The sequence below is a fragment of the Paramisgurnus dabryanus genome, chromosome 1 (genome assembly GCF_030506205.2).
Source record: "Paramisgurnus dabryanus chromosome 1, PD_genome_1.1, whole genome shotgun sequence".
Classification (NCBI taxonomy): domain Eukaryota; kingdom Metazoa; phylum Chordata; class Actinopteri; order Cypriniformes; family Cobitidae; genus Paramisgurnus; species Paramisgurnus dabryanus.
This window is the reverse complement of record NC_133337.1, coordinates 35,153,159-35,181,144: the sequence shown is the minus strand read 5'-3', so window position 1 is coordinate 35,181,144 and position 27,986 is coordinate 35,153,159. Positions and strand designations below refer to the sequence as shown.

Sequence of the window (27,986 nt, the reverse complement as noted above, 5' to 3'; positions counted from 1 at the left end):
GAAATACATTTGATTTTTCCATGTAACTTTATAGCCTACTCCATTCTAAAAAACTGCTGTCATGCTTTTATTGTTACTTTTCTATGTTTCTATTTCATGTAAAGCTGCTTTTGAACAAGACAATTGTAATGCGAAATATACATATATATATATATATATATATATAAATTATTTAATTTATTTATTTAGCATTTTTGGCAAGTATCTGTAAAGAACGCAACGCCCCATGAATAAGTTATTTTTATTCAACTACCGCAAGAGCGCAGCAGTATGCAAAGAATTGCAGCACAATTAATAAAAATACGCAAGATAGATAAAACGTTGCTGTTGAAAAAGCTAAAGAAAATCGACTTGTTTATAAATTGCATATTTTGAGCTAGGCCTACAGCAACCTATTCGAACGATGCATAAGATGGTACTGTATAACAAACAAACTATCCTAACTAAATGTCACAATCAGGGCTACAGATTTATTGGTCTGTTGCGCGGAAGTCATCTCACATCTTACAGACGCGCTGCTTTCACTTCCACTCACTTCATCTGTGGACGGATCTCAAGAGCTGTGTCGGGTTGCTGGTGAAAACATCTCATCAATTCATCTGCTGTGGAGGTTTACACAGAGATGAAAGATGAGAGGAGAATTACTTGGACTGCTTTTTCTTTTGAAATATTGCATTTGCGACAATGTGCAGAACTTTGATGGAGACATCAGGGACTTTGTAGTTGGTAACAGTACATTGTTTGTTCTTACTGATAGTCAACTACATCAAATGAGTCACGATCTATCTAAGGAAAAGACAAAGGATTTTAATGCCACACATCCGAACGTTACACTTCTGGTGCCTTTTGAGGCGAACGGCACGCTGATTATATGCGGAACATCTAACGGTATATACTGTGAAGTTCTTGATCTCATTGATATTACAAACAGCATTTACTGGGAATCCTTATCTGCTGTACCACAGCCGAATGAGAAATCCATAGCATTTATAGTGGACAGCAGTAATGGTGCTTACCTGTTGGTTGGGAAGAAGGACTATTCTCAAACTGACCAGTACTATACTATTGTCACCTTGTGGAGCACTTTATATTCTCAACCAGGCTCTATTTTCTCTTCATCAGACGACGGATTAACTCCAGAAATTCGTACAGAAAGATACGTAGAGTTTATAGACGGGTTTCAGATCAGATTGCTCAAACTCTCGTACCTGTTTCTCAACGCAAAGACTGAGTCCGGTTGGCAAGCGTTTGCCCTCAGGCTGAATAACGCCAAAGGAAAGAAGGAAGACATTCTGAAGAACATAAATGGAACAATGTTAAAATGCTGTAATGATAAATCTCGTCCTGTCCTCATGGCATCAGCTCTTATTTCTTCAGATAAAGCTGTGATCTGGACAGGTGTCTTCAGCGCGCAGGATGATCAAGAGAACACAGCGCTCGCTGTTTATGACCTCAGTAATGTTGATGGTAAAGTAAAAGATTTCTGCTTCACCGGCGAGAAATGTAAGCCTAGTTCACAGGTAGGGGATGGTGCTATTTTTATTTTTGCATTTACTTTGCATGTAGTTATGTGGTCAGTGAACGGGTTTTTAACGGAGAAGTTATATTCTGCTTTGACTTAAAGTATGTCTTTGCGAGACAACATTTGAAATAGAATAGCATGCTTATTTCACCATTCACCAAAGATACATAAAGCTGAAGTTTGTTCTTTTCATTACAGACACATCCACATCATTTGCCAGTAGCAGTAGATTTCAAATACAAGTCAATGAGTTCAGTAGCAGCAGTTAGGAGTGAATCCTGGATTGAGCTCTGCATTGGAACCAAAGATGGACAACTGATAAAGGTTCCCTCTGTTCTTTTTTCTTTTTCTGTCTGGTTCTGTACCTTTTTTTTTTTTTATTTAAATCTCTCATACTTTCCTCTGAATTATGTTCTGTTAGAATCTAGCCAAATTGTGTTATTGTGGCAGTAATTCACAGCTTTTGTAAACACTCCTTTTTAGTCAAGGTTAATTAAAATGCTGTTTGTATTTGTAGGTTGTGTTGGATGAGAGTTTTAGTCCAGGCTGTCCCACAGTGCTGTACAGATCTGATGATGATCAGGAAGTGCTTCCCAGGATGCATTTAGATCCAGTAGATAACAAACATATCTACATAGCTCTGAAAAAACAGGTATGTTATAAATATTAACATAACAACATTTTGTCTTAATCACTGGAAGTCTTGAACATTCTCATAAAAAACGTACTTGTGTTGTACTGGTCAAACAACAATGTGATAAAGATAGTAAACCATCTTTAAATTCTATGGTTTTATGTATCTGACTGGAAATATCAAAAATATTAATGTGGTCCTTTGCAGCTCTTTAAATTAGATATGATGAACTGATAAAATTAAACAGGAAATAATGCATTCAAGTTACTGCTGCTAACTGCAGTTCTGCAGGCTATGAATCATGACTTTGTGTATTTAATGTAGTTTAAACTGGTAGTTTGCTAAATGCACATTGACACTCATGCCTATGGTTTTAATATAGATAAGAAGAGTGCCTGTGGTTCAGTGTGATAAACACATCTCTCTTAAAGACTGCAGGGGAGCTCTGGATCCTTTCTGTGGTTGGTGCTCAGGTTCACACAAGTAAGACTGATATCTCCTCTGTTGTTCAAAAACACACCTGTTTCAAGCTGCCTTTGGTTAAATCAAACATACCTACTGGCTAATTGAGAGACAGTGTGCATGTAGTGTTGTTTATACATCTAAACAGAAGCAATGTGCAAGATAAAGAGATATACGGTGGAGACTACAGAGATAGTGATAATACTGGGTAATACTGTTTCATGTGTTTTGTCTAGATGTTCTACCCAGAATGAATGCTCAAACTCTTCATGGATATCCCGTCCAATAGGCTCTGTCCAGAAACGGCTCTTTTCATTTCAGGTGGCAGAGAAATCCCCCAGAGAGGTACATTATCATCATCATAAACTTTCTGAATATTTCCAATATTACTGTTTTTACCATCATTGTTTTCTCGTAAACAGATTACTCTACATCTGACCTTAAGTCTGAATAGCACACAATATCCTGCCGTCTTCTCATGTGCATTCACCAGAGGAGGTGTGAACCTTTGTGATGGACCTGATCCTGCTGTAGTTTTTCCAAACTGCTCCTGTAGCTTTTCAGAGCAGCTGCTGTCAACTAAAGGTCAGTTCCTCATCTGTTGTGTTTTATATGTAGGCCTGCTGTTATCCAGTATATGTCAAATAAGGTTGTCAGAACATGGTTGTTTAAATATTTCTGTTTAGGTTTGGAAATCTCAGCTACAGTTACTGTTGAGGACCAGAAGATCACAGAGACCCTGATGCTGAAGAACTGCTCCAGTATTACAGATCATTCAACAAAGGCTCCTTATACACAGTGAGAAAATACTTAAGTATAGCTTTGTAATTTTTATGTGAAAAACCTGCACATTTCATATGTGACCCATCTGTGAAATCACGGCTAAAGTCTCATAATCTAATTATGAGATTTGGAGGATCAAAGTTTGATTTCATTCATTGATTTCAATCTTTAACATAACCTTACTCATTCAATATTGCACACTTTATTGAAGTGCACCAAATTTTAAACGTGTCACAGTTCAGTTACTTTTTACACTCTAAATCCTGCAGGTGTGTGCAGTGTGTCTCAGCTGGATGTCATTGGTCATCTTCTGTCAAGCGTTGTGACTGGACACTTGGACTTGAGCCACAGTTACACATACAGGTACGGCAATGTGCCAACGTCACCTGCTGCTGTGTGTTTATTTTTTTATCCATGTTTTCTTTTCAGCATTGCATTCAGCATGCTCATTGTCAATGCTCTTAAAGGAACTGGCCCACTTTTTGGGACTTTAGCTTATTAACCGTAACACCTAGAGTAAGATAAGTCCATACATACCCTTTTCATCTCTGTGCGTCCCGTAACTCTGTGTGACGCGGAGTGATTTTCTTGCAGAACCTGAAAAGCCACGTGGTGAGGAGCAGAGAGTTTGATCAGAGTTGCGCTAATCACTCCGCCCAAGTAGCAGTGCTTCGCCTTCTGATAATATAGTTCCCAGTGTATACGGTTAAAAGATGGCTGTGCCTCATATGCACTTGTTATGTGTACACGATGTGACTATACAAATCACAACATAGTAATAGGAAAATGTTGGCGATATTTGTTACTTTTTGGGAGCAGTATGCTAGCTGGAGCCATTTACTTTCAGTCTTTGTGCTAAGCTAGGCTAGCGGTGGGTGGGTCAGACAGAGTTACAGCACACACAGAGATGAAAAAGGTATGTATGGACTTATCTAACTCTGGGGATATGGTGAATAAGCTAAAGTCAGAAAACAGGTGGCGTTTTCCTTTAAACTGCTAAATAGAAAATTAAAGGCAGGGTGCAGGATCTCTGAAAGACAATGTTGACATTTAAAAATAACCCTAAACAAACACGCCTCTACCCCAATAGAATCTGAACATTCTTTTGATAGACCCGCCCCACACATACGCAACCCAAGCAACGATGTCGGTTAGTAGACACGCCCCTTACTGCTGAATGGCAGTTGGCCCAACTCCCTTTTCCAAAGTGTTTTTCAAAAATCATGCACCCCGCCTTTAAATGTTTCATGTGCATGCTATTCATAAAAAAAATCTACATAATTATTTTGTGCCTTATTGTTATTTTTGTTATATGTTGATACACAATGTATGTTGCTGACAGGTGAATTTCTTTCTTTTTCTTTTTTAGGAAGTATGTAAAGATTTGCACACTGAAGTAAAAGTAGGTGTCACTCTCATTATGTGCTCTACTAAAATAAGGATGCTGTTTACAAAATGTTTCTTTTTAAAAGAATAGGACTTTGAAAGCGTCTGAGGATTTTATTTCACTTTTGAGGAACAATTTTCTTATGTGTGAACAATTGTTTTCCTGTGTCTCTAAATGATTTGTCACAATAATTTCTTATTAAAACAAGGAATGTCACATACTGTAATTGCTCTGTCTTGGTTTCTATCTTTAAGTCTTATTGAGTGCTTTCATTTCTGTCCTACAGGTGCCAGAGATTTTCTCTATAGAGCCGAACAGAGTTTCTTTCCATGGCAGAAACAATGTTTTACTAACAGGAAGAAACCTGGGATCTGTCACCAAAATTCGTATTCAAGGGGATCTGAACTGCTTTTCAAAAGAGTGAGACTTGTTGTGTCTGTCCTGACATCTGTGCATATGTTATGTATTATATACAATATACATTGTGTTTGTGTGAATACATGTGTTTCTTCAGGTCTCCTGTGTTTGATCGTTCGAGGGACAGTCTAAGGTTCCACGTTCTTCCCAGTGAAACTAAAGGAACACTAAAAGTGTGTGCTGTTACTGAGGATGATCGTTGTCATGGTAACAGCAGCATCACTTACAGTTCCAAACCCAGCTGCACAGGAATACAACCCAATGTCACCTGGACAAGGTATAACTCTTGAAACCCTTTAACCAATAATATGCAACCTAACAATGTGTCTTATCTGGTAAATTTACTGAGTTAAAGGGATAGTTCACCCAAAAATTTAAATTCTGTCATTGTTTACTCACTCTCATGTTGTTACAAACCCACATAAATTTCATTGTTCTGATGAACAGAAAGGAAGATATTTTGAGAAAAGTTTGTAATCAAACCATCCGTGGACCCCATTCACTTCCATAGTAGGAAAAACAAATACTAAGGAAGTAAATGGGGTCCACGAATGGTTTGATTATGAACATTTCTCAAAATATCTTCCTTTCTGTTCATCAGAACAAAGAAATTTATAAGGGTTTGTAACTACATGAGGGTGAGTAAATGATGACAGAATTTTCATTTTTGGGTGAACTATCCTTTTAACTAATATCAATATCAAAAAATGTTCTTAACATAAAATTTTACAATATAGCACAACCTTTTATACTGCATTGCTTAGCAAAACATATCTATTAATATGGAAAACCAAGAACTGCAAAGTAATGATTCGCAGAAATGCAGTAAGAAAAACATGCAGAAAAATCCCCACATCCCGACAATGTCAGCGAGAAATGAAAGCAGAAGTGATTACCATGATTAGGTCATTCTGTATTCGGTCCTCTAAGGCTAAGAGCTGCAGTTTAAGGTATCCCATATGACACAAGGTTCAGATTTGATCCACAGATTATTGCTTATGGTCTTGCTTAAACTGTTGCAGATTTGTTAAGGGTCACCTGCTTAGTGGCAACCAGGCTGCTTGTAATATTTTCGGACAGTTTCACTTCTCTTACTACGTAAATGTGTCATGTTTTGTTTAATGTGTTATATGAGTGTGTGCAGGAAATCAAAACTCTACAGCTTTGTGCTATGGACTTATGAGTTTTTATCTTTACTCATCTCTGTCTAAAGTCTGTTAAAATTGTGTATTTGTCCATCAGTGGTGGAAGGAAGATTTACGTGCTGGGGAACAATTTGGACTTTGTGGAATCAATCATTGTCTATCCCTCCAATAAAGAGCTCAAAACACAATACAACACAAGCTCAAAGGTAAAACATGCTTATTGCTCTCTTACATATAAAAGCTGTTTATCTTATACTGAGATTTGCGATTTTTAACTTTAAGCAGCCCATATTTGCACACAGATAAACAGATAAAAATAAAAATATTTTGCAAACGCCCTACAGTGACTATAGCCTAATACTTAATCTAATTATTCCTACAAAACAGTTTTTTTGGTGAGCTTACATGTAGCTTTATATTGTATTAGAGCCATGTTTTTATTCTTTTATTTCTAAGGACGTGTGGTTTCTCATGCACCCTTATGATGGCAGTGATCCGATTAAGTTGAAGTTGAAAGTTGGGAACACCACTTTAGACTGTGCTAATCTGACCCAACAGCCTGATCCAGAGTTCATTGGATTCGAAGCCATACGGGTGTCTGACTCTCTAACTGTGAACATAAAGGTAAACTGATAATTCAGTATGGCTCTATCATCAGTGTTATTTTATTCTTGATAATCACCATACCTACTTCTTATTTACTTGTATTATATCATCTACAATATAGTAAAATGTGTTGCGTATCCTCATTTACAGAGTAATGTTTTAATAGGGCTAGTTCACCCCAAAAATAATCATATATGAGTATTTTTAACCCATTGTTGGGTCAAAAAAGACAAACCTAAAATGGTTTGGTTAAAATTTAACCAATGGTTTTAAAATAACCCAGCGTTTTCATCTCTCATCTTTATTTGTAATTCACTTAAAGGGCACCTATTATGCAAAATCCACTTGTACAAGGTGTTAATGTAAATCCTCCCTCTCCTTCGTTTTTAATCCCTAATTAACCAAAGCAGTCTCTTTAGACATGCCACTTTGATTCTCTTTTTAATGTGACATAACACTGATAAAGCCCCACCCACAAACAATAATATATGCTCTTTAAGAAAGAAATTACTGGGAGTTTAGGACATGATTAAATATATCATATATATCATATCTATTTTTTCGTTCGTGTTATTTGCCTTTCTAATTCTTAATAATTAATTGTCTGTATTTAGATGTTCTGGAATGACAAAAAAAGATGGTTTATATTTATTGGTCTAGTGGCGAGTCCCTTTATTTTACTCATAAACTAACTTTCTTTCCTTTTTAGAAAAAGCCAGATAAGTTGAACCTGAGTAGGGATGAGGTACATGTGACTGGCCTAAAGGGACATAAGAAACATAAGTGTGTTTTGCTGAATAATACTAATATTAAACCCGATGCCATTGTATGTGTTATTAAAGAAAACCTCAACACAGTGGACTCGCTTAACGTAAGTTTGTAAATTATTAATTTCTTTATAAAACAATTCTGGTTTGTGAACAGAGAAGTGATTTCTGCACCACTGAAAAACCAAACAGACGCAACACCAAAAATAAGTTATGTGTAGCCCAGCTGGGCTGCTCATTCAAACAGTGTGCAGTTTTATCTGGTCTTAATCTTAAGTAAATTCAACTTAAAAATATAAGTTGATACAACATGTTGGCTACATATCTCGTCTCCCACTTTCTGAATTAAAATGCTTATTCCTCTATTCAGATAAGTGTTGGCAATATTTCAAAAACCGTTTATATGTCTGACGATCATACAAAATACTTATACATTCTGGTCGGATTGATTCTGCTCATCATTTTGGGTGCTCTTGGTGAGTTTTTTTAGATTTATGTCTCTTGTGTTTTGTTTGATCTGCAGTGGCTTGACTATACATTGACTATGCTTTTTATTGTTTACCTGTCTAGTTGGAGTTGTTGTCTATCGTAAAAAACAGAACCAAATGCATGAGAAGATGAACGAGGAACTGGAAAAAATGGAGATGAACATTAGAAGAGATATAAGACAAGGTTGGTCACCAAACTCGAAATGCTATTCTAAATTAAACCAACATAAATGAAAAGCTCAGATGCAAAACTTTAGTGCATCTGACGTGTTTTCTTGTAAATTAGCATTTTTTATCAGGCTCTTATGTTTAGGTTCAGTAATCGAAATGGCTTATTTTTACTAATGTCACTTTAGTCATTTCATGGTATTTAAAAAATCACAGTTTTTCGGTGCAAAACCGAAGTACATGCAAAAATATCCACAATATAAAAAGTATACAGTCACTATTCACTTTCCATTTGGCATAAAGGTAAAAGGCAATAAAACCCAGTCAATATCCTTATACAAACTACCTTTAACCGGGTAAAAACTCTTGATGTACACAAGTCGTCATCCAATTCTTCTTCAGTGCACTTAGAGGACTTTGCTGAAAAATCTGTATTTCTGAATGGCCTGAGGACGGGATTAAGGAGATTTCAAGCAAAAGTATTTGATGAACGTATTATATGTGCCGAGAGCATTCAGTCAATATCATTGTCTCATTTTTGATGTAGGTACCGTTTAGCGGCTTTTGCATCTGAGCTCTTCAAATATTGCTTATATCTAAGCTTAACACACATTACACATACATTTTATATTCATACATACTTCTTCATGTGTTTGTGCTTGTGTGTTTTAATTGTTTATTTGCTTCGGCAGGCTTTGTCGATCTGCAAACCGAAAAATCTGACTTGATCGAAAATGTTGGGGCAATACCTTTTTTGGATTTCAAACACTTTGCTTCAAAAATATTTTTTCCCGAGGTATGCATGAACGCTATCTATCTTGAATTACCTGCCATGTGTTTATGCAAATGTACTGTTTGTGTAAACATTGTTTTATTTGTAGGCTGGTTCTCTAGCAGGATTAATGATCAAAGACATCGGGCAGGTAATGCGATACCTTTAAATCAGATTCAAGTTATCTAACATCAACTGTTTTAAAGCAGTCGCTATGTTTCTCCTGCTCGTTTTGTTCTGTTCAGGAATCGGAGCAAACCACGGTCGATGAGAAATGTCAGGCTTTTGCCACGCTCATCAGAAATAAACAGTTTCTAACTTGTTTTGTGCACGCGTTAGAGGAACAAAAAGACTTCAACATTAAAGACAAGTGAGTTTAAGCGCTTCTCTACAGGAAATTTAGCCTGCACCACATTTTCATGCTGCAGCCATAAATGCTTTCTCATCACATGCACAGATATGTAGATTTACTTTCTAACATCTTCATATGTATTTTTAACCCATGAGTAAAGGGTGACTGTTTGCACTTAAAGGTGTGAAGACGAAACCGATAAAGGGTTGACTCAAGTTTTTGGACTATAGTACTTAGTGTTGATCTTATCAACTTATAATAGTCCATTTCTCCACTTATGTGGCTTTTAGTTTATGTCTGTTGGATTTAAGGTAGGGGAGAGTGGGGTAAAGTGAGACATTTTTTACATTTGCTCCCCTCTAAGCGAGCTTAAATGATATATCAGTCAAATTTACACATTTCCCATTAATTCAGGATGTTTCCTAGCTATGGAAATTACCAGAATGTATTCAGGACGAAGAGCAGTGAAAATATGATTGTTTTAAAAAAAGTGGTCTTGTGTCTCACTTTACCCCAGCTTAGGGGTAAACTGAGACAGACCAGAAAAATCAAGGGGGTAAAGTGAACCAGCTCGGGGTAAACTGATCCACTTACTTTTTACACTCTGAAACTACTATAACAGCACATATTGTAACAGATAAAATCCTGACGGCTAGCTTGACAACCACACATTCCAGAACTAATGTTGGACTAGTAACAGAATCAAGGGGATTGGTCATTTAAGAACATTATTTTTCTAAACACTTGAAAGTACAGTAACTCTGAACCAAAATCAAATACAACATAACATAATTCAAAAGTTATATTTTTTGGCCAGTTTTTGCCTTTATTTAACAGTGAGTTTTGGAGAGGACAGGAAAGTACAGGGAGGAGAGAAGGGTATTGGATCGGCAAATGACCACGAGCCGGGAATCAAACTCCCAGAAAGTGTGAAAGCACCACATGTCGGAGCGCTGCCCACTGTAGACCATTGGCTCCGACAATTCAAATTTTTTTAATTAACATTCAAATGACATATAGAACCAGTTAGATTAGAACGCAGTCTGGGGGTCAGAACAAAGGACCCTTAGAGCCAGCTAGTGTCTGCGGGTCAGCGCAAAAGACAATCAGAACCATCTATCAATATTTCTATCCCTTGCAGCTGCTCTTACTGTGGGTTCACACCAGACGTGAGTTCAACGATTTGTGCAAGTAGATTACATTCAAAGTTAATGCAAAGACACGATCAGACGCATCCTCGCCTGGGGCGATGCGAATGACGCCATATGAGCGGAGCATTTGCCGCGAAAACACGCACTATTCACCTCAAACATGTCTTCGCCCAAGTTGAAAATATTTATCTCGAACGAAAAATTTGCATGACACAATGTTAAATCCCGTGAGTAATCTAGAGTGAATAATGCTACGTACACACCAAATGCGGGGCAGTGCGTTACTTGATCTAGATTACTCGCAGGATTTAACATTGTGTAATGGAATTTTTCGCTCAAGTTGAATATTTTCAAATTGGGCGAAGACATGTTTGCGGCGAATAGCGCGTGTTTTCGTGGAAAACGCGCCACCCATATCACGTCATTCACATCGCCACATGCGAGGACGTGTCTGATTGCGTCTTTGCATTGACTTTGTATGTAATCTACTTGCGCAAATTGTTGAACTTGTGTCTGGTGTGAACCCACAGTACCATGATGCCTCGCGTTTGGTGTGTACATAGCATTAGAGAATTCTTTCCTTCCTTGACCTAAGCAGCTGCACTCTCCATCTCCTCAAGGGGTGTTTTTCCCCAGGCTGTCTTCCTGGTGTATTGACTAGGCATAATGGTTTTTCTGCAATGTTTATAACATTAAAAATAAAACATATGTAATGTAATATTACATTAAAATATGTTTTAGACTAAACTGAACTTGTGCCTCGTGTCTCACTTTACCCCACATCATTTGTCTCACTTTACCCCACCACCACATTTTGGAAAAAAACTCTCTCTCTTGGAAATTCAGGCTAATCTTCAGCTAGCATCAACACAAGGTTTTATATGTTGGTAGTTCATAAACATGTGTGATATAAGTTTTTCTACCTGAATCAATTTGCTTTGGCACAACAGTTGATTAAGATGACAGCAATAAAATTTACTTTTACAAGCAAAAAATATATTTTTGTGAAAAAAACATGTTAACCACAGCAGCATGAGGTCCTGTCCTTCATGGCCAAGGGGAAATTTGAGGGGCTTAAAAACATAATGGTCATAGGACCACAAATGTGTTCCGTTGCCTAGATACAGGGGGTGTCTCACTTTACCCAATGTCTCACTTTACCCCACTCTCCCCTAATCTGTATACTACTGATAACTTAACTACCTATATACATTTACTAAAAACTGGCAGTATTAAATATTTTGTCAATTGTAAACTTTATCCAGTAATATGCTCTTCACAATGAAATCATTTCTCCCTTAAAACCTTCAAGTTTGACTAGCAATATAAATTTTTAGATTACGGACAAAACACCAAAATAAACTGAAGGTTAACTCCTCGTCCTTCGACATATTTCAACAGGAAATCAAAACAGGCAATAAGAGTGTGCCGTCTAGTTATTTCATGGCCATTTTAACTCTCTCTTGCTCGCTCGCTCTCTCTCTCTCTCTCTCTCTCTCTCTCTCTCTCTCTCTCTCTCTCTCTCTCTCTCTCTCTCTCTCTCTCTCTCTTTCTCTCTTTCTTTCTCAGATGTACAGTGGCATCTTTGTTGACTCTGGCGCTTCATGGAGATCTCATGTATCTCACAGAGATAATGGAGGACCTTCTGCAGAGTCTGATGGACCAGTCCAGCAATGCCAATCCTAAACTTCTGTTGCGCCGCACTGAATCCATTGTGGAGAAGCTCCTCACCAACTGGATGTCCATCTGTCTGTACGGCTTTCTCAGGGTCTGTCCATCAAATCACTTACGGTTATGCGTGTTCCCTTCCACCGATTAAAGTTAAAGGGATAGTTCACCAAAAAAGATAATTTCTGTCATCATTTTCCCACATCACAACAAACCACAAACAATCAAAAAAATTTGTTGACAAATAATTTGGGACTGAGGCATAATGTGACCCTGTCTGTGAAATCCAGGCTAAAATCTCATGATGTACTTATGACCCTGGTCATAAGTCGCACGGGTATACTTGTAGCTTTTGCCAAAAATACATTGCACTCTAAAAACAAAAGGTGTGGTTGAAATGTGGTTCACTGGCTCGTAATCATAGGGTAACCATTTTAAGTGCCATATAGCACCTATGTAGCACCTGTGTAAAACCATATTGTGCTATATAAAACCATATCTGGTGCTATAGTGGTGCTATATCACCCCCGGATGGTTCTTCATAGGTGCTTTATAGGTGCTATATAGCACAAAAAATGGTTCCCCTATGATTACGAGCTTTTAGTGGTATTTAGCACTTTTTTTAGAGTGGTAGGTCAAAATTATAATTTTTTCTTTTATGCCAAAAATCATTAGGATATTAAGTAAAGATCATTTTACATAAAGATATTTTGTACATTTCATACCTTAAATATACATATATATTAAAAATTATTATTAGTAATATGTGTTGCTAAGGACCTCCTTTGAACGACTTTAAATGGGATTTTCTCAATATTTTGATTTCAGATTTTTAAATAGTTGTATCTCGACCAAATATTGTACTATTTTAACAAATCATGCAATGAAAAGCTTATTTGTTAGCTTTCAAATGTCTCAATTAAAAATACCCTTGTGATTGGTTTTCTGGTCTTGGTTTTCATAGACATGGTTACATACACTATGCCCACTACATGAAAATAAGTATTTGAACACCCTGCTATTTTGCAAGTTCTCCCACTTAGAAATCATGGAGAGGTCTGAAATTGTCATCGTTGGTGCATGTCCACTGTAAGAGACATAATCTAAAAAATCCAGAAATCACAATGTATGATTTTTTAACTATTTCTTTGTATGATACAGCTGCAAATAAGTATTTGAACACCTGTCTATCAGCTAGAATTCTGACCCTTAAAGACCTGTTAGTCTGCCTTTAAAATGTCCACCTCCACTCCATTTATTATCCTTAATTAGATGCACCCGTTTGAGGTCACCTGTCCACCCCATACAATCAGTACGAATCCAACTACTAACATGTCCAAGACCAAAGAGCTGTCCAAAGACACTACAGACAAAATTGTACACCTCCACAAGGCTGGAAAGAGCTACGTGGAAATTGCCAAGCAGCTTGGTGAAAAAAGATCCACTGTTGGAGAAATCATTAGAAAATGGAAGAAGATAAACATGACTGTCAATCTTCCTTGGACTGGGGCTCCATGCAAGATCTCACCTCGTGGGGTCTCAATGATCCTTCAGAATTACACGGGAGGAGCTGGTCAATGACAGAGAAATGGGATTGGGCCTTAACCTCCTTCTCAGTTAAAGCATTGAAGATAGTTCAAGGCTGGGTCTTCCAACATGACAATGACCCGAAGCATGCAGCCAGGATAACCAAGGAGTGGCTCTGTAAGAAGCATATCAAGGTTCTGGCATGTCCTAGCCAGTCTCCAGACCTAAACCCAATAGAGAATCTTTGGAGGCAGCTCAAAATCCGTGTTTATCAGCGACAGGCCAGAAACCTGAATGATCTAGGGAAGATCTGTGTGGAGGAGTTGGCCAAAATCCCTCCAGCAGTGTATGCAAACCTGGTGAAAAACTACAGGAAACGTTTGACCTCTGTAATTGCCAACAAAGGCTACTGTACCAAAATATCATACATCAAAAAAATCATACATTGTGATTTCTGGATTTTTTTTTAGATTATGTCTCTCACAGTGGACATGCACCTAGGATGACGATTTCAGACCCCTCCACGATTTCTAAGTGGCTTGGAAAATAGCAGGGTGTTCAAATACTTATTTTCCTCACTGTATGTGACCCTGTCTATGAAAACCAGGTTAAATCGAATTCTGAAATCATGAGCATCAAAGTTTGATTTCACATATTAATTTCTTTATAATTTCAGTATTTTAAATGGCCTTACTTAGTCGGTTTAAAAGTAGTTTGAAAGAAAACAGTGAATCACAAAAAAAGACTTTTCACAGCAGGGTCATATAAAGTATACAAGTCATACAGTATGACTTTTAGTCATTTTTGAGTTTCACATTCACTTTCATTGGAAAGAACAGCTTGGACATTCAGCATAGCATCTCCTTTATTGTTCCTCAGGAGAAAGAAAGCCATAGTGGTTTAGAGACGCTTGATGGTTGGCAAATGATGACAGAAAAATTCATTTTTGGGTGAAAAATGTGTTTAAGAGCCAAAAGATCAAGCCCTAAACTTAGTTTCTCTCTTTTTGTGTGTTTCCCAATAGGAATCAGTAGGACAGCCTCTCTTTCTGTTGGTGTCAGCTCTGATTCAGCAGATATCAAAAGGTCCCGTCGACTCCGTTACAGAGAAAGCTCTGTACACACTCAATGAGGACTGGCTTCTCTGTCAAGCACCAGACTTTGATGCCTTGGTCAGTACTTCCTCTTTAATAACCGTCACTTATTGCAATGAGGAACTGATTGCGAAAAGACATAAAAAAGGCTGACTTCAATGATGCTTACTGCGATATGCATGGCATGTTTATATCTCAGGGTACTGATAAAAACCATGATATGTCTGATGATAAACGCATTTAATGCTTACATAACACACGCTGTTACCACTTATCTCATGTTAAAGGCAGGTTATCTGATTTGATCCAGAAACATTTTTAGTAATGCTGATTAAAAGTCTCCTCACATTCTGATAGCAATCACTGTTAAGATGTTTAAATGTATTTTTATAAATATATGTCATTTGTGAAAGGCGTAGGACCAAAAAATGTTCAACAAATCATTGAACTCGGACTTAACACAATAATTGGACCCATGCAATTTTCGCCCTCATCTGTGAACGTGTTTTGCATATGCCACAACCCAGCAAACTTTCCTGCTGAATTGACAACAAAATAATTTTTTTGAAACAACAACAAAAAACTTTACTGCTTTATTACGTATCTTTACTGCTTAAGCAGAAGATGCAAACAGCTGCGGAAGGAGTCTAAAAGGGTTGTGTTAATTTTGGTAAGGTAGGTACGCGACATGAATGTATTTAGATGGATTTAGATATTCTACTTTGATGAAACATTGTGTTGCTTATGAAGTTTATGTTCCTTTACGAATTAGCGTAACGATATACTACTATGTCTACAGTATCGAAAACCTGCTTTAACTATTTCTGATTTGAAACAGTTGTTTTATACTTTATACTGGTTTCTCTCTGGTAAATGAGACATGAGATGTGGAAGTCTGGTCTGTGCGTGTTATGTGTTCAGAAACTTGAACAAACCCTGGCAAAGTGCATTTGGTACAGAAATCCTCGAGTTCAACTGCTTTTTGACACTTTGCCTGTATTAAGCATGAGATATCCAACTCTTATAGTGCTCATAAGTCAAAATGCATGAAATAGCTTTAACCCCCTCCCTTAAAGGCAGGATAGGCAGGAATTGTCTAAAAAACTTTTTTCCAAATTCGTTTAAACTGTCTTTATAATACATAAGTAAAATGTAAGTACTCTGAAAAAGAGAGTATAAAAGTGGAGTGTATGTAGACCTCTTACTACTGTTTTAAGCAAAGCTAATTATTTTAATTCGGGATGAAACAAATGATTGGCTTGCGCGACTATCACTCTCTCTCGGGACCATGGCACCACCCCTGTTGCTACGGGATCTGCCCATACATGCGCAGACGCGATTTATTTGAACGTGCACGAGGCACAAAAGTATGGCAGAGAAAGAGCATTCAGAACTCACAGTACCTGCATATGCAGTCAGCGAAGGCAAACAAGGGGAAAAAAAGAATAGACGAAGAAATCAAACGAGTGTAAATATTGCGTGGCTTTTCCTCAACGATGCGGTAGCCGTATTGTCTCCGGAGTGTAGTCTTCATCAGAGTCAACAATGCTTTCTTCAAGGAAACTCTTACATGCAAAACACCGTATATGTTATAAATCTACCACGAAATTCACCTTATCACAGTGTAACTGATGGTAATAAAAAACTTGTATCAATGCAATCTGTTTTAGCTTTGTCTTAAAAATATAACTAGCTTGTTTGTTACTGAATCAAACTAAATATATTTTAAACTTTACCAGTGTTGATATGCTAGCTTGATAGTGAGTACTAAAAGCCATCCTATTTGTTTATATTCATAGTGATAAAGTAAGGTGTATTATTACATGTGATTGTGACATGATAATACTACATGCACCGCGCTCTTTCCTCTGAGGGAAATGCTTCTCCCAGCAGAGCCGGTCAGCGTCGCGCGTTCATGTGTTTCGGGTGCGTGGCTTTAGAAGAAACCCAGAAGGGAGGGGGTGGAGTGAATGGAAAAATTAGCTGTGTTTAAAACAGTCGTGAAAGTGTCTACAGACACTTTATTTTTGTACTCTCTTTTTCAGAGTACTTACATTTTACTTATGTATTGGTATATAAAGACAGTTTAAACAAATTTGGACCTGCCTACTCTGCCTTTAACAGATGTTCTTATGAAAAGTAAAGAGAATGAAAATTTAAACAATACTTTATGGCCTTGAAGTGAGAAAAGTTGTGTCTGAGATAATACCCAGAAGAGTTAGGGTGTGTGCACATCGCCATTCTCTTTTAATGAGGTTGTTATGGGGCGTTCCTAATACTGGTTGTCCTAGTAAAGTTATAAACAAACAGTCACCATACTCTCAATAAAAAAAAAGAAAGACGATTTGAACTCCACTGCTTCACTTCTGACAGATGTTCATCATTTGCATAAGTTTAACTTTACTCAACTTTGTTTCCCGAAGTCACCAAGCTTTCATTGTCTTGTCCAAAAAAGGGCTTTTGCTTGCATGCACTTAGAGGGTTTTGCAGCAAAAGACAGTTTAATTTGTTAAAACCAGATGAAATTACTAAATTTACATTTATGATAGTAAGGCATTACAATTATTGACTAATAACCTATTCATTGTCATTAAAGTAAAATTAATGAACCTAAACATAAGAGCTAATTTGCAAGAAAACATGTCAGACATACTTGCAACTTTTTGTATGATTCAAAAAATATAAAAAGGTTTGTTTTTAGGAATTGAAATCTTCCTACATTAACCAAGTATAAACTTCTTATATATATTTAACCGTCGTGTCCATTCTTGCACCACAAAGGATGTCTTGTAACTTCCTGACCCTCATTGCACAAACTTCCAGCATGTAGTGATTTCTGAGTCGTTTTTTTCCAAAACTTTGTTTTCAAAAGTGTTTTCACAAAGGGTGTTTCGTAATGTTCTTTGATTTATTTACTTCGCAAACATTTTGAAACTCTAAAGTATCTACAGACAACTGAGGAAGCTTCTTTATTAGATGATGGTGCTTCACTGAACCTTCTTTATTTTTAGGAGTGTACTGTTGTTTCCATTTAAATGTGCGTGGTTGAATATACGGATCTGTGTCAAATGAAGGAGCTTTTTAAAGTAATCCACTAATAGTTTTGTGAGTTTCTTCAGATGCTAGTTCCTTAAAATCTTTACTTCTCTATGGCAATTAAACTTGTTAACTGCCAACATGACATTTACTTAACCCCAGTTGTTCCAAACTGCTAAATTTCTTTGTTCTGCTAAACATAAATGTGAATATTTTTAATTTTAATTTTGTAATCAAACCGATCATGGGCACCATTAGCACCATAGTATTATTTTTACTTACTGTTGAGGTCAGTGGTGCCCCAGATCTTTTTGACTACAAAATGTTTCAAAATATCTTCATTTGTGTATTTTATACAGGTTTATAACAACTTGAGGGCGAGTAAATCATGACAGAATTTTTATTTTTGGGTGAAATTTGACTATACCATTATGACTATACATTGCTGTCACGTTTTTGAATGATTTGGCATCAAAACTTATGTCACATTCATCTTCTTCCACCCTTTACAGAAACTAAAGGTTTTGTTTGCTGTGGGAACTGAAGGAGAGGTCAGTGAAATCCTCGAGGTCAACGCGCTGACCTGTGACACGATACACCAGGTCAAGGAGAAAATCTTACAGACCTTCCAGCGCAAGTTTGGTTTCCAGTACACGCAGAACATCAGAGACATTGAAATCGGTTAGTGAGCGCACTTGTTATCACTTCAACACACTTCCTCATGTCTCACCTCCGTTTTTTTTTTAACAGATATACCCTTTCTTTATCACTATATTTCTGGTGTTTTGTTTTTGTTCCTGTTTTCTAAATGAAATATGATATGAAAAACTAGTCCACATAAATATGTGCTATAAGCCAAGTCTTCTGAGGCCAAAAAATTGTCAATAAATGGTCCCTAGCTGGGCAGTAGCATTTAAAAAGGTCCTGATATTTACATTTAGGTACAGATATATAAAGATTAGGTACAAATATGCACCCTTTGGTAACAGTATGTAACTCTTAAGATGCAAATGTATACTTTTTAAAATTGTACCTCCCCACTGACAGCAAGGGAACAGTTTTGACCATTTGTTCTGTGCAGTAACCAAAACCAAAATGTTAGCCACTGAGTAAAGATCTTCTGGTGTACTTCTCAAATCTCATTCGCACTTCTGCATATTCAGACTTATCGCATAAAGACGCTTCTCGTCTTTTATATCTGTCATGGTTTCTATTGGTCCCTCCATGTCTCGAAACAGATTGCCACACACCAGTGTTGCATATGCAGAAGTGCCTGAAACATTTGAGACCGCAAGTGGAGGCCAAGGTTTTCAGTGTATAACAATTTACATTTTGGCAACTTATTTTTAATAATTGTCTGGGTGTTCTGAATTAGGACATTTTTAAAAATCTTAAAATATACTCATTTTCCAGCAACCCCTACTGAAAAATTCAGCTAAGAACAGCATAAGCTGGTAGCTGTTTTTTCCGGGTTAAGGTGGCAGTAGCTGGTTTAAGCTGGTCTCCCAGCCTGGCAAAGCTTAAAAAGTCACCAAAACACAGCTAGACTAGCTTGCTACACCAGCAATACCTGCTAAAACCAAGCTGGAAGACCAGCTAAAACCAGCTCACCAGCTTATGCTGGTCTTAGCTGGATTTTTCAGTAGGACACTAGAGTTAAACATTTCAGTTTTACCTTTTTGGAATCCATTCAGCCAATCTCTGGGTCTGGCTGTACCACTTTTAGCATAGCCTAGCATAATCCATTGAATCTGATTAGACCATTAGCATTGTGCTAAAAAATAACCATAATTTTTCTCATTTAAAACTTGACTCTTCTATAGTTCCAATATGTACTGAGACCGACGGAAAATTAAAGGTTGCGATTTTCTAGGCCGATAGGAACTATACTCTCATTCTGGCGTAATAATCAAGGACTTTGCCCATTGATATTATGCACTGCAAGAAAATAGTCCCCTTGGTAACTTTCAATACATGGGTTTCAGTCATGTGACTTTTTACGTTATGCCGCCATCTTGAGGACCTACCGAGTACCAGTAGGCTATTGACAAGCATTGGCTGGCTTGCTACGATTTACGGATTTCTTATCTTTTACTGTCTATGATTCTTATGGATACGGGAAATGGCTACGAAAGACAACATGTCGCACCTCGACTGTCATGAAAAGAAACGCGACTTTAAAAAAATATACCTTGGTTTGGGTGTGATGCCTACTTAATCCCCGATACGTTCTTCCAGCCGCTGTTCGCTGCTACCGAACTACCACTATTTTACAACACTAAGGCGGCGCGTCACAACATGAAACTTTGCTCGAAGTATCACCTGGATCTCTACTCATGAACGCGAACATTGAGAACATTGTTTGTGTACCCAGAGTTTAATAAAAAGAAAGTTTTGTACAACTGATTTTGGCTGTTATGGTGTCTGCTCGTCATCCCTGCCAGACGGAAATAATCGATTTCTGAATGCGAATGAATGAATCTCATATGAGGCTCCTTTTTCAACTAGAAGGTCAATATTGTTTTTCACTTGCGACAAAACAACGAATTATCTGTGCATTTATATGGAACTATGCTTTAGGAGCTATCCATCTTTACTCTCCTCCCTCCTTACGTTCCATTCGCAGATTGATACATCTAGACTGGGAAGATGGCGGCGAGCGGAAGCCAAATCAACCAAAGTCAGTTGTTCAAAACCTTCTTTTTAGTAAACTCTTTGTTCACAAACAATGTTCTCAATGCTCGAGTTCACGTGTAGAGACACAGGCGATACTTCGAGCAAAATATCATGTTTGTCGAGCCTTCTTAGTGTTGTAAAAATAGCGATTTTGATGCTCACAACATATTGAAGGCATAGCTTCTAGTTCTTTTGCGACCACTTCAGGTCCTCAAAATGGCGGAAGACAAGAGAGTGACGCCAGCTGAAACCCATGTATAGCTGGGGACTATTTTCAGGCAGTGCGTAATATCATTGCGCCTCCTGCATACAATATCGAAACTTTTTGGTTATTTTTTGCGTGATGCTAATGGTCTAATCAGATTCAATGGATTATGCTAAGCTATGCTAAAAATGGTACCGCCAGACCTGAAGATCAGCTGAATTTATTTCAAAATGGTAAAAATCAAATGTTTAACTCCAGGGAAGCTGGAAAATGAGCATATTTTCAAAAAAGTGGAGTGTCCCTTTAATAGGTTTTGATGCGACTATATTGATCAAAAATTGTTACATTCATATGAGGAGCTCAGATGCAAAAGCCGTAAAACGCCACCTCTGAAATGGAGTATTGATATTAACCGAATGCACTTAATACATATGTTCATCAAATACTTGCTTTAAATCTGCTTAATCTCAGCCTGAATCCTTTGAGAGTCTGATGCGAATATACAAGAAAACATATAATATATATATATATATATATATATATATATATATATATATATATATATATATAAAGCCTCCACGTTTACTGTTGCATCTACTGTTGAACACATCCACCAATATCAAACAGGTTTTTGGGTTGGCACTCATGATGACCTTAAAACTAATTTGTGTTTTGTTTGATGCTGTACCCTCAAAGAGTATGAACAGAAGACAGGAAATTTTATCATGCTACAGGAAGTCGATGAGACCTCAGAAGTTCGAGAACATTTTACAATGTTAAACACTCTTAAACATTATGAGGTGAGTGTGGTACCAAACATATTTTAAATTATTAATTTTGTTCATATTTATTTATTTATTTATTTATTGTTCTTGGGAATGTAAATTTAATTCAAATGCTTTTATTACTAACAAATCCTATACAGTGACAGTACATTAAAAGAGGTGACTCAATGTGACTTCTTATAGACATTTGGGGATGGGCTTTTTATATTTGGACCATTAAGCCACCTCTGTATTCACCATATACTCTCAAAAAAAATAAACAAAATAAATAAAACTAGAGGGTACAAAAGTTGTCACTGAGGCAGTACCGTTTCAAAAAGTACACTTTTGTACCTAAAAGCTGCATATTGGTACCTATAAGGTACACATCGGTTCATAATGGATCCTTAGAGGTTTATATCTGTATCTTATTAGAAGGTCTCATCCTAGTGATATCTTTTGTACCTTTTTTCTGAGAGTGTAACAACCACCTAGCAACCAGTCAGATTAGCAACGACAAATAAAGCAGGATTTTACCAAAAGCTTTTCTCACATTTTCAAAAAAATACACAAATCAATAGTAACCTATAATAAGAAGTTTAAGTGAAATCTCATCTTCTTTACCATTATAGAAATGATAATTTATTGTAAATAAATGTATTTTAATCATTCCGTATGTTTCTCTTAGGTGACAGATGGAGCGTGCATTAAAGTCCTCACAAAAAGATTTCACGCACCTCTGCGGTCTCAGAGCAGTGTGAAAGGTGAGCAATTTCCTCTAGGCCAGGGGTGTCAAACTCAAGGCCCGCGGGCCAAATCCGGCCCGCCCCCTCATTTCATCTGGCCCGCGAGAGTTTACAAATTAATTATGTGGCCCGCAAGAGTTTACAGATTATTTTAATGTTATTATAAGTTTTATTTTTTGCAGGTTATTTCCTACATTGATTTTATTAGCAGCCACCAAAACTAATTTTTGTCCCGCCAAAGTCTTTTTGTAATGTAATTATAGTGATAATGTTGATGATTGCATGAGAAAGAACGAGCAGTGCCCCGCACGCGCGCACTACTAGAGTGGGCGTGTCTGAATGCGAACGCTGCAGCCTCCGGAAGTCGCATATCCAGGCTGCATACGTCATCAAGACTGTCTTGTTTCAGAATATTAACAATTATAAAGTTAAATATTATTCTTTGTTTATAGTAAATTGTTGTAATATGCGTATGACTTGCGAATGTAATGGTGAGTTAACTTGAATAAACCAGGCTTGATGACGCTGCCTATGCGACCTCCGCAGGCTGCAGCCTTTGGAAACGGACAGTATCTGCTCGTTCTTTCTCTCCCTCTCTCGTGCACGCTCACGCGGATCCAGCGAGAAAATGTTTTCCGTCTCGTGTACAGAAATGTTTCGCGATGTCCAGCTGGGATTAGTTTACAACGCGTCTTTTCCCGCTAAATACGCGAACTAATGACTCATCTGAACCGATTACGTTTAATAAACGATTGAAACTATTGATCTGTAGCCTACAACACTGAACTCATGAGACGTCAGTCAATCAGTCAGACACTCAAAGCCAGGTAAAAAAAAATCACAGCTTTTTTTAAAGAGGGCAAGAAATGACAAGCCAGAGTATATGTGTCTAATAAATGCATAGGCCTATTGTGGTGGAGATTGTAAAACTCTTTATTAGTATCTTAAAATGCCTCTCATTTTCTGACCTGCACAATGAAGGATAACAGAACATTTTGAGTGCACTCACATACTACATGTGTTTTTGTTACCACAATTATTTTTTAAATAATCTATTCTGTACTCTATACACTTTGTCATTATTTGCCTGGGCTTCTACTTTCAAAGCTAGATATTAATTGAGGTATTTAAAAAAACCAATAGTAAGCAAATGCAGAGAAAACTATGCAATGTAACGTAATAAAAGAGTTGATACATTCATATAGTCATTCAAATACAACCGGCCCTTTGATATTAACCGGAATGCTGATGTGGCCCGGGATGAAATTGAGTTTGACACCCCTGCTCTAGGCCATGTCCATATGGGGAAGAGTTCAGATGCAAAACCCTCTGAATGTTTTTCCAGTAAATGACCCTTTTGTATGTTTAGGTTCAGTAATTTCACTTTAATTGCAATTAAAGGTTATTAGTCAATAATTGAAATGCCCTATTTTCACAATGTCACTTTAGTCATTTCATTGGTATTTAACAAATTTCGCTCCAAAACCTTCTATGGGGCGTGCACACCAAACGCAAATTCGACAATTTGCACGAGTAGATTACAAAGTTAATGGAGAGACGTGAATAAATGCAAACTCGCGCTGAACGACCCTTACAAAAATTAACCATGTTTTTTTTTGTAAAAGTGTAATAACCATGGTTTTTGGTGTATTGATTACTATTGGCAAAACCATGGTTTTACTACAGTAACCATGGTTTAAAATAGTTTTTGAAAACCATAAATGTCATAAATGTTTTTTTAACTGTAGTAAAACCATGGTTAATTTTCATAAGGGGATTCCAATGACGCAAATTCGATTGCCATGAAAACACGCGCTATTTGTCACAAACACTTCTTCGTGCAAGTTGAAAATATTCATCTCAAACAAAAAATTTGCATGCCACGAAGTTAAACCTCACGAATAATCTAGAGCGAGGAACACGATGCTTTGCATTTCATATGTATGCAGAATAAGTGCATGCAAGCTTTTTTGTTATACACTAGCCAAGTAACAAGTGTATCATAGAAGGTTTTGAACAATACCTGTTTTGTCTTAGGACAACGTTTATGAACCTTTTCGAACCACTTCATGTGTATATGATTTAAGTATTATTGCTACTTTACCTGTTGATATCCTATTTCTCTCACCAATTATTCCAGTTTAGTTTATTCATTTATGTTTCAAAGGTCTCTGCAAATAAACTTGTCATAACTACATATTGTCATTAAAATTGCATTGCAGATGACAAGGACTTCTCCATCAAGTACTTCCACCTGGTAAGTAACCAAATAGAGCGATTCGACTTTTGGTGCATATGGTCACGATATTGTCTGACATCGGATGTCTGAGCAGTGTTGGTGTTATATGTGCTGTGGTGTGAGGCACGTGTTTTTCATCTTGAGGTTTCTGTTGCATCAAGGCACCTCACACAGTGTAGAGTGTGAAATGTTTTTCATTTTGCCAGCCTCTTCCTGTTCTAGTTACTAAAGGAAATACTTTTGTCGATGTAAGAATCAACATAGATCCTACAAGCATTTCTTCCTATTTTATAACAAAAAATCATTTTAGCAAGTATATGATAGACAATTTAACTGAATAAACATAAAAAGCTATACCTTTTTGGTTGGCATAGGTTGATCCAGACATCTGCAAAGACCAAAGCAAGCATCCTGAGAAAAAAGAAGTTAAATTTAAAGAGGTTTACCTCACGAAGCTCCTGTCCACCAAGGTGACTAACATTGATATGTATACTGTGGCGTTAAAGGGACACTCCACTTTTTTGAAAATATGCTCATTTTCCAGCTCCCCTAGAGTTAAACATTTGATTGTTACCGTTTTGGAATCCATTCAGCTGATCTCCAGGTCTGGCGCTAGCACTTTTAGCATAGCTTAGCACAATCCATTGAATCTGATTAGACCATTAGCATCACGCTAAAAATAACCAAAGAGTTTTGATATTTTTCTTATTTAAAACTTGACTCTTTTGTAGTTACATCATGTACTAAGATTGACGGAAAATTATAAGTTGCGATTAAAAGTTGCAGATATGGCTAGGAACTATACTCTCATTCTGGCGTAATAATCAAGGACTTTGCTGCTGTAACATGACTGCAACAGGCGTAGTGATATTATTATGCACTGCACGAAAATAGTTCCCTTGGTTACTTTCAATAGCAGGGGACTATTTTCGAGCACTGTGTAATATCATTGCGCCTCCTGCAGCCATGTTACAGAAGCAAAGTCCTTGATTATTACGCCAGAATGAGAGTATAGTTCCTAGCCAAATCTGCCTAGAAAATTGCTACTTTTAATTTTCTGTCAGTCTTAGTACACGATGTAACTACAGAAGGGTCAAGTTTTAAATAGAAAAAATATATCGAAATTCTCTGGTTATGTATAGTGCAATGCTAATGGTCTAATCAGATTCAATGGATTATGCTAAGCTATGCTAAAAGTGGTACCGCCAGACCCGTTGATCAGCTAAATGGATTCCAAAACGGTAAAAATCAAATGTTTAACTCTAGGGGAGCTGGAAAATTTGCATTTTTTTTCTGTCCCTTTAACATTTTATAAACACTTGAAGATTAAAACAAAATTCTTCAATGTGTCCACCAGGTAGCGATCCATTCCTTTGTGGAGACCCTTTTTAGGAGTATCTGGGGATTGCCGAACAACAGAGCTCCATTAGCTGTCAAATACTTCTTCGACTTCCTGGATGAACAAGCAGACAGAAAAAAAATCTCAGATCCAGATGTGCTTCACATCTGGAAGACAAACAGGTGCAGACCATGGCATCTCACAGTGCTTTTTGCCTGGCACCCACCATATGAAGTTTTAATAAATACAACCTTATGCACAACTTAACTATAGCAAGGATAACACATTAGCTCATTTGTCTTTCAGCCTCCCACTTCGGTTCTGGGTGAATATTCTGAAAAACCCTGACTTTGTTTTCAGCGATATGGAAAAGACGCCACATCTGGACAGCTGCCTGTCCGTCATTGCTCAGGCCTTCATGGACTCATTTTCCCTTGCCGAGCAACCCCTTGGCAAGGTAGCCATGGATTACTCAATAATGACATTTCCGTCATCTTTACTAACCCTCATGGCGTTTCAGACTCGTGACTTTTGAGTTACTTCCCTATGTTGAAATAATGTTGGGAACGTCATGGGGTTGAGTAAAGATGACAGGGAGGGTTTGAGGTCAGAGAATCCTTTAATATGAATACTTTTTTGTTTCTTTCTTAAAGTATTCACCAACCAATAAGCTGCTCTATGCAAAAGACATCCCTCAGTACAAACAGGAAGTAAAGGCGTACTACATGCTCGTGAAGGATCAGCCACTTATCAGTAGCCAAGAGTTCAACATGTTTCTTCAGGAGGAGTCAAGGGTACTGTTTATACTAAATATATCATGCATATCAATAAAAACAAGAAAATGTTTTAATGTGAATGAACCCTTTCTTAACCAGAAACACGGAAATGAGTTTAATGAATCTGCTGCCCTGCGGGAACTCTACAAATACATGCTCCGCTATTTCAAAGAGGTAAAAATCCTATATACAGTAGTATGAATGAGACCTTTATATGGGTTTTGTTAGTTATTAGTATACTAATCTCTTGTTGAAGCTTAAATATGTATATCATACAGTATGTAATTTTCAGGCATATTTTAACCACAGAAATTCTATACAGGAAACCTTTTTATCCACCCTAATAAAAAGTGACAACAGACACGTGTCTTACACATCCTGTTTTCTGTTCTGGATGTTTCGATACCTGTGTTTAAAGGAGAACCGATACATAACAATAAAGATAGGGGTACCAGAGTACATGAGGAATTATACTTTTCCCCTTTATTGATTCCCTGTCTCTAGATTTATCAAAAGCTGGAGCAGATGGATGCCCCCAACAGGTTAAAAGAGGATATGCACAAGGTGAAAGATCTTTTTGACAGTATGAAGAGAAGCGCTTGGAACTGAAGGAACAGCTGAGGTTGCAATGCAGCCTTTGTTGTGGGTATACTGTATGTGCGCCTACAGACTTTTGAGTTTTAACACTGCATTTTACAGAGACTGCTTATTCGTAGAGACTGTCATCATCACAAAACAATTCAGCCATAAAATACAGATGGTTTCATTTCTGTCTTTCTGAAACTGTGTATGGACCAAGTGAATGTAATTTATGTTGATAAGTCTTAGGATTTGAGCTGTCTATACACTGTATGTCAGGGTGAAATATGATCTGAATTGACCTTGAACTGTTTACTGTAAATTTCACTTTATAAATCATTTATTTTATTACTATGCAATTTCCTGTAATGCATTAATCATAACGTCATTTTACTGTATTCCTTTTTATAACATTTATAAATATTTTTTAAAAATTGACGTATTCAATATTTTTAAATTATCATGACAACTATGTATTATACTAATGAATCTGTATCGTTTTATATAAATAAATGTTTGTATTGTTACATGCAAAACAAAAGTTGACCACCTTTTAGCAGTACTACTTTGTCGCCATCTACTGGCCAGACATGGTGATGAAGTCAATGTGATTCAAATTTTGTACAAAACGCGATCAAACTAAAAGACTTTCTAGTTTACAACTAAACAAAAGGGTTTAGTGCC

General features: G+C 37.1%; 1 protein-coding gene across 1 annotated transcript; it reads left to right on the top strand.

Annotated features, from left to right (window-relative positions):
- Positions 1-469: 469 nt before the first annotated feature.
- plxnc1 (plexin C1) lies at positions 470-27,848 on the top strand. Its single transcript, XM_065268465.2, has 31 exons — positions 470-1,520; positions 1,721-1,846; positions 2,040-2,174; positions 2,539-2,639; positions 2,855-2,963; positions 3,041-3,203; positions 3,305-3,416; positions 3,671-3,764; positions 4,771-4,803; positions 5,075-5,208; positions 5,303-5,482; positions 6,448-6,556; positions 6,807-6,974; positions 7,666-7,827; positions 8,094-8,199; positions 8,294-8,395; positions 9,072-9,175; positions 9,261-9,302; positions 9,397-9,521; positions 12,224-12,422; positions 14,874-15,020; positions 18,491-18,659; positions 21,556-21,659; positions 22,312-22,387; positions 24,592-24,626; positions 24,983-25,078; positions 25,966-26,129; positions 26,254-26,404; positions 26,601-26,741; positions 26,823-26,897; positions 27,228-27,848. Exons 1-31 carry the CDS (start codon positions 630-632, stop codon positions 27,330-27,332), a joined length of 4,458 nt encoding a protein of 1,485 aa, XP_065124537.1. The 5' UTR covers positions 470-629; the 3' UTR covers positions 27,333-27,848.
- Positions 27,849-27,986: the final 138 nt, after the last annotated feature.